This window comes from Rhodnius prolixus, unplaced genomic scaffold, assembly GCF_049639745.1.
Source record: "Rhodnius prolixus isolate KJV_2025 unplaced genomic scaffold, Rpr scaffold_4, whole genome shotgun sequence".
NCBI classification, from domain to species: domain Eukaryota; kingdom Metazoa; phylum Arthropoda; class Insecta; order Hemiptera; family Reduviidae; genus Rhodnius; species Rhodnius prolixus.
Window position 1 is genome coordinate 45,073,659 of NW_027411614.1, and position 14,398 is coordinate 45,088,056.

Here is a 14,398-nt window from a genome sequence, read left to right on the forward strand (position 1 = left end):
ATTTTTAAACCATACATTTTTCGTTATTTATTTATATTTCTTTCTAGCTTTGCTTGGATATTTATTTGGTGCGAGAAAGTGGTGAACTAGATTTAGAAGAAGATCTATTTGCCAAATTGGTATTCCTTTATCGTTCACCGGAAACGTTGATCAAATGGACACGACCGCCTGAAGAAGTTGGTGACGATGAAGTGGACGCCCAACCAGAACTGAATAATTAAATTCCAATAGTTTTTATGCAGTTGTTTTTATGCTCAAAGTTAGGCAAAAAAATATTGCATGAGCAAAAAAAAAAGACAAAATGTGCTGTGCTGTGCATGAGGAGTAATACATTTCAGCAAGAAGAAATAAGTAAATTCGAGTGGTCTTTTGTTTACAAAGATTAATTTCGTTTTACTAATGGAATGTGAAAAATGAAGTAAAAACAAACAAAAAATTTGCTATTCTTTATCTAGTGTATTGATCGAATTCCATGCAAAGATTGCCATTGTACCATCAAAGAATTAAAATTCTAAATTTAATTATTTAAAGGAAAAGAATAACGAAAAAATAAAACAAGAAACTAAAGGTTTTGTAGAGAAAATATCTATTTTTGTGGATATATGAAAACGCACAAATATTTCAATTTCCTCTCTTTGGAAATGTCATTATCGATTAAATCCAATAAACCTATAAATATTGTTAGAATGAATTGATTTTAAACATAATATTTTTATTATATACATATATGTATAATTTTTTTTTTTCTTAAAAATGTGTAAATACTTTTTATAATGTGTATAAAAAAGTTACTTTTTCTTTCTGGATAAGAAGTGTAATTCGAATGTTTTTGTGCCTTTAAACAAGGATGTAATGATTGAAATTAAGATTGTAACAAAATAATTTAAATATTTGATTTCTACAATTTTCTTTTGTTCTGTATAGTAGCATTATAATTTTTGGAATGCATTATGTTTTTTCAAACTATTGTAACTAATTTGTTTATACTTTGTTTTCTAAAATCGTGTATTTTTGTTTATATATAGATTATATTATAATCTATATAATTAATTTTTTTTCTGCAATCGCTAAATAATTGGCCCATCATACTACCTTCATTAAAGGAAGATAAAATTTACATATTACTAGAGATTGGACAATTTTTTAATCATTGTAATTGAAAATTTTTCATTCACTGTTTCGTTTATTACCTCTACGCGTAAATAATAACTTTTGATTGTTTACATTATTCGAAAAAAACTAATAATTTAAAATAAATCTATTGTTAAATTACTTTTGATTAATTTTTAATTTAAAATAGAAAGTAACATGAAATTTTAGACACCTGTTCTGTAACCTGAGTGAAACCTTGCATACCCAGTGTAAGTTCTCAAGATGTATTGTTAGTGCGAGAGATTGTTATGAATATTTTTCTTAAATTCTCAAAAATTAAATCATTTGTAGGTAGAAAAGTAATAGATAACTTACTTAAAACTTACAAATATAATAGTAGCAGCTAATCAACAGTAATGGAACCATTGTAAGTACTTAAACATCATTGTTAAATATAGCATTTTTTTTAAAAAAAGCTTATTAAGTTCCAGTTTAATTCAGTAGTCTAAATTCAATCTCCGTCGTAACTTTCAGCGGTGTTCTTTTTTTTCTTAGGTTAGAGTACAACTAAATTATTTTAAACGATTGCAGAAAAAAAAAATTATATTGCACTTCCCAAGGGAAGCGTTTTTCATCCTCGCCAGAATTCTGAGTGAAACTCAGCTTCCCAAACTCGTACTATAAATAACTATTTTTGTATCTAATTTATTTGAAAAAATTATTTTGTAAATAAATTATTATAAAGTTTGCCATTGTTATAATTTATTTCATAAGTTTAAAAGAAATCTGGATAGGTATCTAACTCGGATTTTTTTTTCCAAAATATTTAATTGCTTCATTATTTTTACAGGTGAGTAAACGTCACTCATTAGGTTACCGGAACCTCCAGAGAAAAATTAAATTTGTCGGCAAAAATGTTATAAATAAAAGGATATATTTTGTGTTTTGACCTCATCTACGTTTCTGTCTCACACTACACTTGCTTTTTTCTTTTTGTATTATCTAAATTGTCAATAAACTGTAAAACATTTTTATCAAAATAGAGAAATAAAATTAATGGGAACTGGGATGTTTTGTGCTTAGATAATGCTTTAGAATTGTAAGTTGAAGTTGTGATTTTTTTTTCGAGGGGCGCATTTATTTTAATAAGCAGGAAACTGAATTATAGTTCTCATTTGTACGGTGAAATATTGTTAGATAAGTATTGATGAACATGTGACATCAGTATTTGTTCATCAATGTTTAAAATAACAATAATTATTTCCCTGTGCAATTCAGTGTTTCCTTCTAAAAATTCTGCTCCACTGGTATAAAATACAACTCCAACTTTTATAATTCTAAAGCAGTACAAAATTTACCTAATCCTTAAATTTATACTAGTTTCCATTATTATTATTTATCTCTCTCTGTTTCTTTTAATTTCATCTTCCGATTAGATCTATCCCAGATGTCAACTTATCTCATGAAGGCTTTCTCGGTCGCCATCTATCCACTTATCCTTGGGTCTGTTCTGTCTTCTAGCTTTGGTTTCCCAGTTCCATCAAAGTTTCTTTTTCCTCACCTTCTTTCTTCATTTCTTACTCTTTTCTATTAATTTTATTTCTCTATTTTAACAAAAAAGTTTTACTGTTCATTAACATTTAAAATAACATAAGTATTATACATATCGTGTAACCTCCCCACACGCAATGTAGTGTAAGACGAAACAAATTAGAAGTCAAATTCTCTAAACCAAGCTGATTCATTCATGTCTGATGTTGAATGAATATCTGAAGATCAGGAATAAAAAAGACACGCGTGCCATGACGAATAAAATCAGCGATATTTCCAGCACTGCGGACCAAACCACATTTTCAAAAGGATTAAGCTATTAAGGAATATTTTGCTGCTTTTCTTCCAGTTTCTTGAAAAACCTGGGTCACCTCACTCACTCGAACACTTTAACTCGCGATTCAAAGCAATGACACTTAAAAACACCTTTCTTTCGCAGGTATTTTATATGAAGATGCGCGAGAATTTTTAGCAAAAAACCTGAATCTCCCTGGGAAATGACTAGTTATTTTAAATACTGAAGTCACATGTTTATCAATACTTAATATTTAATTATACTTAATACTTCACAATTATTATTTGGCCATGAACAAGGTATAATTCGTATTTCCGTTTGAGTTGGGAACGGACTTCTACGTCTTCATCAGCTTGGCTCCCATGGAGCACCATTCTATTATTTTATTACTATAAATAGAACCAATAAAGAATTTCCCTAGACAGTGGTCTCTCGGAGTCTTATGCACTTGGCCTTCCCCATCCTTAAATTATTTCTATTATTATTACGAAACACATGAGGATTGAAAAAAAATTGTGGCTTTATCCAGTACGATCTCTTATTAGAAATGTTTCTTAAAACCAAATCAATCATAGGTAATACACACTACCTTGAACAAGGGTAATAAATCAGAAGTTGAATAACTGGACAAATATGTTCAGTTCCTGTACCCCCACAGTAATAGATAACTTGAAAACATCTGAGATTTTTTTTTTTTTTTTTAATTGAGTTTAATTAAATTTTATTAAATTTCAGTCTGATTGGCCTGTATATAACATTTGTGTACATTATTTGGCGCCTTTTCTCAAAAACTTTAGGTTTAAAAAAGTATTCAGATCGTATTTTGAGCGACGACTGGCCATCCGTGAATTATGTTCACCAGGTAAGTAGTTTTTTTGGTTTCGTCTGTTTTCTTGCCATTCAAATTGTAAATCTATTATTTACTATTTATTTAATTGTAAGAATAAGTGAATTCTTTGAGCCGGGCTTGCCTTGTTTATTGGCTCTATTCATTTTTTTTTTCGTTATCTGCATTATTCGAGAAGCTTGGACAAATATTTTCAAAACAGTTATTTCATCGGTGCCGCTCCTGTGCCAACCCCTCCATCTGTACCAGATTCTGGCATCAAATTAAATAACCCTTACTAATTCCATTTTTATAGTTCATAAAAAAATTAGTTTAACTTCACTTATTTTTTTATTATTATTTTTTTTTTACAGTTATGTCTTAATATTTATGTGGCAAGAAATTTTAAGGATTTTACTGCAGAAGAAGATTTTTTTTCATTGTTAATATTTTTATATCGTTCACCGGAAACACTTATAAAAGTAACCAGAGATTCCTACAGGAGATCTGGGCAACCTTTTTAATTTTTCATTGTAAATATAATTTTAATAATTTGTTAATTAAAATGATTATAGATTGAATATTTCCTTTATTTATTTGGTTGCTTAGAGGTAATGTTATAGTAGACTGCAACTATTCCTGCTTTTAATTTAAAAAGATATAAACGTTTTTCTTAGGTAGGCATGCATTTCAAGAGGCGGCGCTGAGCTTTGATGGACATTAGTTGGATCTTTGACAGAATATCCACATCTGTCTATTTTCAAATAGACACTTTACTGGTGTGTGCAGATTTTTTTTCAGTTAGATATTAGCTCCATATGAGAGTTGAATGCTAAAACCACTACGATCTAATGTGGTACTTTAGGCAGGAATTTTGATTCACAGTGGCCTGTGTTAAAATATGCGTTATAACGCGCACTTCTTTTGTTTTTTAGGGTACATTTTTAGCCACTAACCCATGGCAACGTTAAGATCTGTATTATTAACCTTGGCCAGAAGGAGCTTGTTTCTTGGACTATTATATCGCAAGCTGCCCTTTGCGTTCTGTTCAAATCCATTAGCCGTTTGGGGGAGGAATAGCTGCCAAGTTATCGTCTCTGAATCTGAAGACAGCTAGTATTTGATGCGTCACAGCTGCTCTAGAGAACTCACCCCCATATCGGTCCATATTTAGTTAGCGGGCATTCTAGACTAGAAACGTAATTTAAAATTAATCTCGATTATCTCTTCCTGCACTTCTACAGGCAGCAAAAATGAAGGGAGATACTTGGACATAAGGTAGCTACTTCCAATGTTCTCCAGTGAGTTGTGTATTACATATTGATTTTTATAACATTCAAGATTGAAAAAAAATCATTCGTAAACGTGAGTGGAACTGAACAATTATTTTTCTTGTGTGTAACTTTTTTAAGAAATGGTTTTTCTTATCTACACTTACTTTGAATATTCTCAATTAAGAACTGATATTTGAGATTTTTAAACGATTTTATTCTGGAGTTCCAAAATTGCTCCTATTAATTATACTTTAATGAGTACTCAGCTAGTTCTGTGAAATTTCTTGGCCTTTAAAAAAATTGCAAGTGGATTTTAGAACTAATTCCATCTCCGAATTATTCAGAGACGTGTATAGACGATATAATCTCAAAATAGAAATTCTGCACGTTTGCGTTGCTTCTTGTAGCTTTTTGTTTTAAAGCACCTCAACATTTTTCTTGCCAAAGGAGTGAATAGCAAATAAGGTGATTCGGTAAAGCTTCTTTCTATTTTTAATGAAATAAATTTAAACTACGCGCAATTCAGATGGAGTGACCTGGTGGCAGTACCTTGTACTAGGAATACTTGTGGGTGAGCCTCTTCTTCAGTGTAAGAATATGGCCAACTACGGTTAGTGTAAGTTAGAATAGGAGATTACGGAGGTTAGATACTTTTCAGAATTGTTTAATAATTGTTATGCTTTTGTGATGTTTGTTTGTATAGTTATAAGTGTAAACTTTTTAGTGGTTTGTTTAGTAAAAATGACTTATTTACTTTAAGTGTAGTAGTGTTTACATCGAATTTATGTAAATAAGAAAAAATACAGATGCTAAGGATTACTATAGTGTAAGCATTAAATTCCATATTTGTGATATAATTGTATTGAAATTAGTGTTTAGTATTGGCAAATGGATCCTTACGTTAATAAATTGAGCCATTTTGCAATACTAGAAGATCCAGTGACTGGTGACAAAAAGTGCTATTCAGAGCCAGGTTATGGTAGGATAATGGCAAAAAATGTGGATTCCAGTCTTGGTAAAGTACAGTACAACAATGGACATCCAAGTGGATACGAGGTAATGACTTCACGGCCAAGGTCCCCAGCTACTTCAGCTTTAAAACCTGACAATAGACAAAAAGCAAATGAAAACTTTTGCTTAGACAATAAACAGGACTATAAACTATATGATAGAGGTGCTGTAATGATGTCGTCCAAATTTGCTACGAATCAAGTTGACGCTCTGGCTAGTTCCCTTGCAACGATGAACACTAATGGTAAACAACAAGATATACAAGCTCGTTATCAAGGCTACTCGAATGGAGCTCCACAACAGACGATTGATCATAACAAATATTACAGCGCTTACTTAAGTCATACAGGTCCAACTAGTCCTACTCACAGTCACAGTGGTTCTTCTAGAGACTCAAACAGTCCGCGCAGCAGTGTTGCTCCACAGTATGAAGGTCCTAAAAGCTCACCGTTGTATGAGAATTTGGACTATTATGGTGGTCGTGCTGTCCCGCAAACACCCGCCTATTATCATCAATTACATTCCAGTCCTCATTCCAGTATAGGTTCCCAGGATTCTAAGCATTCCAGCCCTAGGGCTAGCTATATCGCGGATACCCAGTATGAGGGTAATAGTTTCCGTAAGGCACAACCACAGGTTCCTACAGGTAATAAGTACGCTAAAGATTATCCTCCATATGAAGCACCACCGGTTTATGAGAATCTACAAGAACTCAAACAGTCTAATCAACAATCGAGTCCTCAGATGCCTCCCCAATCTTATGGAGAACAGAGACAGATAGCAGTTGCATTAACAACTCCCGTATCATCATATTTGCCACCACATCCTCAAGGACAGTCGTCTCGTTTGGAGACTAATCCGACAACTTATCACCAGACTCGTTCAGTTGGACAGACTTCACTAGCTACAAGCTTTCAAAGGGGACCAACATCTGGAGTGGCGGCAATTGTTCCTCCGAAGGAAAGAGAGACGAGCACACCTAGCCCTACACCTTCTGGAAAACTTAAACAAGCTTCAGGAAAGAATCTACTCCCCTATAACGTCACTCCACCTCGACCAATGGTAATTATTTTTCTTTTACAAACGATTTCTTATTTTGTTAAACATTTAAACTAAAACTGATAGTTAAGAGCATAATCTATTATACTGTAGGTTATGTTTGCATGTACGTAATGAATAAGATTATGATTTCTAATTTAGGGACCAACTGAAGCTGAGAGGAAAATAGAAGAGTTGACAAGGCAGCTAGAAGAACAGATGGAAAAACAGGAAGAAGAAGGAGAATATTTTGGTAAGTTATCTTTTTAACTTGTTATTATCGTAGTTTATTTCATTTCCTATTTTAGACCGATACAAATTTGTTTTGGAAGGTCAGGGTCTTTATATCAACTAATATCTTCATATGGTAATAATTAATGTTGAAAACGAAAATTTTAAGTTGATTTTATTAATAAAACGCAGAAGAAACTCTTGCACCAACGTTTCGAACTATAATTTTGTTTTTCATCAGCTTTAAAACAGAGTTTCGCTCTTTGAACGAAGGTGTAATAATACAGAGAAACTAAGCAATATTGGATACATTGTAGCCACCATCCAATATGGTTTTTATCTTTTGTATTTTGTTTTATATTGTTGTGAAAAAAAATCATTTGATTTTTTTTTGGAAACCATATTGAAGAACTTAATATACTCGAAAGTATCTGCTAATGTACCAATTAACAATCCTCAAATACTTCGATTTATAAGATGAAATTCGACTCAACACCTTTTTTTTTTTTTACTTATTAAAGTTGAAGATTATTATTTATCACATTAAATTTAACTTTTATCTCTGCGATATAACAATACGGAAACATATTTTGTTTCAGATAATGAAATTATTTTAGTTTTCTGAAAATTAAAACTTTATGTAATTCATTCTTAATCGAACGTAAATAAATCTGTTTCAATGGTTTTTATCTGCCGTAATAGATTGTTTGATTTTGTTTAAATGATGGCTGGTTTCATCATATTCATAGAAAGTTTGATGAGGTTTGTGTTTATATAATTCAATTTAACGCAATCAGTGCGAGCTTGAGCTTTGTAAGTAACACTGCTACAAACCTGATGAATCTAGTATTGAAGATGAAAATATCCGAAATCGCTTGGAATTAAAGAAAAGAATGTAATTATGGATGAAATCATTGATATCGTCAGGTGGTGCGGATTAAGAATTCTCTAGAATCTAGGTTTTTTTGAATTTTTTATTCATCTTGACAGAGAGATTGATTCATAACTTTGGTGTAGGTAATTTGCCTAGGCAACGAAAGGTAGCTTTCGTCAGAGGTTATTCCTTGTTGACTTGAATTCATATTCAAAATTATGCATAGAAATTATATATCCAGCATATTTTTATGGTCAAAAGCAACTAAGATCTTGCTGTCCAAATAAGCGATCGCAACCAATTAGACAAGATAAATCAGAAACCTGATTTCCTGGTCTCCCTGTCATAGCCAGCTGAGGAAATCAACCTATCCCCTGTGGAGATGTTTTCTTAGCTTTTAATGCATTACAAGTATGCATGAGGCCAGATTAGCACAGGATTAGGTCAAGACTGCGTCCTTGATTACCGGCTGAAAGGTGTGTTATTTTTTTTGCTTTTAACCGCAGTATTCCGTACTTATCCTTACAGCCCAAACAGCTCTCAGAGTGTACTTGGAGAAATGATTCTCGGAACAGTCTCTAGGACTTCAGATCTGGGTCCGAGTGCACCTAATCCCTGCGACCTAGTCAGTGTTTAATTTGATTTATTATTGCTTTTAAATTAGCCCAATGATAATTTATTTTAATTTTTAATAGATCCATCAGTTTTTTTTATTTTAAATATTTGTCTAAAGGAAACAAACTGAGGATCAAACCGGACCAATGTAGTTCCGATCATACCAAAAATTCCCATATCTTCATCAATCTACTGATATTTTGCATGAATACTTTATGATTGCAAACAATTTATCTACAATACCTAAAAAAAAAGCTTATTTCTTTTTAATTATTAGTAAATTAAACTTTTATTGGAATTGAATTTATAAAAAATTTCACTTCTTATTTAATTTTATTGTTTATAAAATATATGAAGCAATCAATTCAAAAGCAGTTATTAAAATTCAAAACCATAATAGCTTGCCCTAAAAAAAATAACACTAGTCTTCTCGTAACATCCATTGAATACTTATTCAATTATTCAAAAAGGATTGTAGTATCACAATGTAGCCATATTATGCAATTTAAAAAAGCTTAATGAAAAGACCCTCTCTCATGCAACTGTTTATATGCTACATTCCTTTATTAGTTGAGGATATTTTAGTGAGACAAGCTTTTCCAATAATCATACATTATTACTTACTTTACTTTCTGATTATTTATTTCTTTTCAAATAATCATTCAAAAAGAAACATAATTTGTGCCATTCGAAATTCTTGACATAGTTACAAACGCAGAAGTTAATTAATTATATACTTAGGGCTTTTACTAATGCATTTATCAATTAAACTTTAAAAATGTCTTGTTCAAATAAAAGTTACAATTTTGTTTATCCGTTTTGTTCAAACGTACTTGTAATACTTTTGAATTCCTTAATATCATTATTTTCATAACATAATATATTCAATTTCAGTAGGAACAAAAAATAATGCGAATTTCAGTCATGATTTTTTTTCTATTTTACCGAACTTTCGACCCTAGGGACTAGGTCATCTTCAGGGCTTATTGACAATATAATATTTTAACATAGTTATTATGAAGTTGGTGTATCTTCTGCCCTAACTGCTCACGAACTGGGAGCTATTTAATATTAGGTAATAGAATAGTTAGATTTCATAACTAGAACAGGAAGGTACTTGAGCAGTTTTAACGATTTTAAATCAAGCTTTCTTAGTAGGGGTAATTTGGAGAAAGAGGACTTACTTCCTTGGGTCTAGCTGGCAGATTTATTATAGATTAAGAATTCCTCAGTTGAATGAAATAGAAAAGGAAGGAAGAAAAAAGACAGAAAATGTGATAAAAGAATCATAATGGGGGAGAAGTGTGTGAGATCGTTTTCTATGATCTAGGGGGTGTTAAAGCTGCTGTTAGGGGAGACCTTTTGGCACCGCTTTGTTGTTAGTATTTGTAATAACTTTGGCAACCATCCCAGAAAGAATCATTTGTTTGCCCCTGGAATTAGGAATATTTCCAAGGACCATTAGAAGATTTCGACTTGATAATTATCGTGCATCAAGGTAAGATAAGATTTTTAGTTGGGCTGAATTTTGCTTAATATAGGCGGGAATTTTTGTCAGTACTCACCTATCTTCAGATTAACCTTTAATCGAATGTTCTTTTAAATACGTTTTAGTTCTATATTTGTGTAATGATTATAAGAAGTTTAAAGAAAATCGAAGGAACCATTTTCGTGAAAATATCTATTCAGTTGACTATCCAGGTAGGAAATATTAAGTTTAAGCTTCCCGTAAATTTAGTTTTACTGATATTTTGTGTGCTTTTTTCTCTCTTGAGATACTCTCTTTCTCTCATGAAAGAAATGATTGAATAAACAATTCATTTTTCTGTATCAATACTTTAAAATTGTAAAACTGTGACAACTCTATCTCCAGAATTTGACACGATTGCAATCATTAGTTCATTCACATTGAACTTTAAAATAACCTAAACTAGCCTAATGAACGTTTTATTAACATTAAATTATAAATAGTTTTATTACGTATTTACTTGGTGCGCCTATTATTACTGCTGTAGGTCAGGAGTACGTCAGCCGTGAACAGACGTTTTTGCAGCATCTCAGAGATGAGTCATTCATTGTCTCTGTATGAATCAGTAATCTCCTTTCACTTGGCCAAACACATTATTTCTTAGATGTTTTATTTTAGGTTGTAAGTGTTTATCGGAGGAATATTTAAAGGTGTTATAACTCTAATTCGAACTTAGTGAATGAGATACTTTTTATTCTCTTCTAATTATAAGCTGTAGTAATGAATTGATAATAAATAAAAAAAAATAATACAGGTTTATTTTAAAACGTTGTCCTCTATGTTATTAATTGTTTATGATTAATAAATTATTCCTTTAATTGAATGTCAACAATAGTTAATCCTCTTTCAAAAAATAATGTTTGTAAAATAATAATTTTTGCCACATGCTAATAATTAAGACTATATAAAGATGTCAAAGCGTCCTTTAATTTTCTTCTATGAGTTTTAAAATTGGTCGAAGCGAAGCGCAGATGACTCAAAACTAATATCGATGTCTGGGGCTCTGAGTCCACTATACAACGATGGATCAACAAATTTCGCGAGGAAGATGTTTTCAGCCTTGAGGACAAGGAGGGCCTTGAGGAAAGAAGATCGTGGGAGGATGTTTATTTTTTTTTAGAAGAACATTTGGGAACGTTGGTTGAAGAGAATAAAAGAACAACTGTTCCAGAACTTGCGAGTAAAGTTTCAGTTGGAAAATCTGCCGTTTCTGGCTGCCTGTGATCAGAAAGGTGAAAAAATTGGAAAGATGGATTGAATGACCTCATGAAGTTTGCTTTTCACTTCTTTGCAGGAACAAAAACTAATTTTATTCTGAGCAGGATCGTTACTGGTGATGAAAAATGGATTGTTTACAATAGTAGACGTTCTAGACAAGTGGTTAGACAAAGCAGAAAGACCCGAACATTTTCCGAAGCAATCTGCTCACTGTTTGGTGGGCTTCGTTTGGGATTATTCTCTAAACCTTTTTAAATCCTGGTGAAACCATCAATACTGAGAAGTATTGCATTCAAATTTATGTATATTGATTATAAAGTAGACTAAAGTATTTTGATTGTAATGTAGACTACTTTGATTAATAAAACATTGTTTTAAAATAGAAATTATTGTTTTTTTTAGTATTTGCCCTTAAACCCGCATTATTTTCGTGAAAAACACATTTAATAAGATATTAGCTGAGGTAAAGTAAATTAAAAACGAAAATAAATTTATTAAAATTTCATATTTACATGAATCTCATTGAGACAAATTCAAAAAAATAAGTAAATCAATTCGAAATCTGATGAAATACAATCAACAGCAACTAGGTAAGTTTTGATTACCTGAGCATGCTAAACTGCCTCGTTATTACAGTTTAATCTTGATGTAAAGTTCTATTGGCGTCGACGTTTTCTACAACTTCTACCTTTAAGGCTGTTGGTTGTTCTTGGCTGCCTGCTATTTTTCGAATTTGTATTTACATCATGATCATGACCATCTCTGGTTTATCTCAGCTCAAATTTAGTAAATTACACAACGAATCTATTAATTTACAGATTCCCAGCTAGCTTCAATATCTTTTCTACTTTGATACTTAGATCAATATTTCTTTCTATCTTTATCTTTTTAAAGATGTTGTTCTATTTTTATATAAAATAAAAGAACATTACTTCATTATGGAACTATTTTAGGGATTCAGACTTTCATAGAAGAGAAGTATAAGGAAAAAACGTAAGTTCATTCATGTTCCAATACTTTCATAATGGGCTGACGATTTATTTATTTAATATTAGCTTATTTTGACAACTACATTTTTAAAAAAATGTCAAGAATTATGTACCAGTAAAGCAGTCAGTGATTTCATTGAGAAAGACTGCATTACTGCTTTACATTTAGTGGAATAGGTTTGCCAAATGTTTTATAAAAACACGTATTATAAAAGGAACACTATAAGTAATTATATTGCATTAAAAAAGAAGAGTTGCATCAGACATTGGATTCTCTTGTTTCTACGTTTGGCCACAGTAATTTTTAACGAGCCCTTTTAAAATATGTTTTTGTACTCTGAAAAAACGATTAGATTGTTCTATACAAGTTCATTTCAAACTAGAAAATGTAGTAAATAAATTCACACTCTTGCATAAATAAAAAATCATATATTTATTACATTTTATATTACATATATATTCATTGTAACGCTTTCTACGAAACATTAAAACGTTCTTTTATTGATTTCATGTACAAAGTTGGGTAAAAAATAAGAAATTCACAATTTAATATATAATAAAATAATGCATTTTTTAATATACTAATTAAAACGTAACAAATAGGAGTATATTTAATAAAGAAACTAGAAATATAATAAAAAGAACGTAAAATTTAAAAAAAGTCCCTTTAAAATTGCAACAAAATACCAAGTTTGTATCCGGGTAACATAATACTGTAGGAGTTAAGTGTAGAATCACTGCAAAGAGGTGTGGAAGAGTATCAAGACATTTTTAGCCAATCAGAAAGAAGTACAGTGCGCATGCTCTGTACGCATAGACACTTAATTCTCATTGGCTGATGTTTCCCCTTACACTGACCAACCCATCACACAAATATTTCTCAGTGAGCTCCTATACTGGTAGATTCTACTGATACAAAACTTGCATTTTACTTCGATTTTGATGGGAATTTTTGCCATTTACGTAATATCTCTGGATGATTTTATTTTTTACATGTTATTCATTACAAACTATGTAATTTTTACCTTAAAATAATCATATATATGATTTCCATTTGTTTTTAAGACTTTTAGGAAATGATTTACATTAATTTTTAAACTGTTTTACGTATTTCTCAATAAATATGTTTTCTAAGCTTTATACCACCTAGAATTTATTGAATTACTATCTTCTAATGCTTGTGTATATTAAATTATTTCAACTCACTCTTCATTGTAACGTTCTGTTCTAAAGTGTCCCAAATGTAATCACACGATACATTTATGGATTACAATCCATCCAAGAAACAATGATTTAAAACCTTTAAGTAATGAAAATAAACTCAATAATGAACTAATAAATTATCACAACGCTTTATTATTACATTTACTTATTATAACGCTTTCTACGAATTAATACAACACTCATTAATTGATTACAAATATCAAGTTGGGTAAAAAATAAGAAATTCACAATTTAATATATAATATAATAATGCATTTTTTAATATACTAATTAAAACGTAACAAATAGGAGTATATTTAATACAGAAACTAGAAATATAATAAAAAGAACGTAAAATTTAAAAAAAGTCCCTTTAAAATTGCAACAAAATACCAAGTTTGTATCCGGGTAACATAATACTGTAGGAGTTAAGTGTAGAATCAATGCAAAGAGGTGTGGAAGAGTATCAAGACATTTTTAGCCAATCAGAAAGAAGTACAGTGCGCATGCTCTGTACGCATAGACACTTAATTCTCATTGGCTGATGTTTCCCCTTACACTGACCAACCCATCACACAAATATTTCTCAGTGAGCTCCTATACTGGTAGATTCTACTGATACAAAACTTGCATTTTACTTCGATTTTGATGGG

At 31.0% G+C, this 14,398-nt stretch overlaps 2 protein-coding genes across 3 annotated transcripts in view; both read left to right on the forward strand.

Annotated features, from left to right (window-relative positions):
* The window catches only part of Piezo (piezo type mechanosensitive ion channel component), an 82,980-nt gene extending 81,141 nt beyond the window's left edge, over positions 1-1,839 (forward strand). Inside the window, exon 51 of the mRNA XM_074130878.1 lies at positions 48-1,839. Coding sequence (XP_073986979.1) covers positions 48-221 — 174 coding nt within the window. The 3' untranslated portion in view covers positions 222-1,839. The remainder of the gene's footprint in view (positions 1-47) is intronic.
* Positions 1,840-5,612: 3,773 nt separating this feature from the next.
* jub (LIM domain-containing protein jub) overlaps positions 5,613-14,398 on the forward strand; it is an 81,710-nt gene continuing 72,924 nt past the window's right edge. For both annotated transcript variants that reach the window (XM_074130881.1, XM_074130882.1), the window contains exons 1-2: positions 5,613-7,111; positions 7,250-7,340. In XM_074130881.1, the coding sequence (XP_073986982.1) occupies positions 5,927-7,111; positions 7,250-7,340 (1,276 nt within the window). In that variant the 5' untranslated portion in view covers positions 5,613-5,926. The remainder of the gene's footprint in view (positions 7,112-7,249; positions 7,341-14,398) is intronic.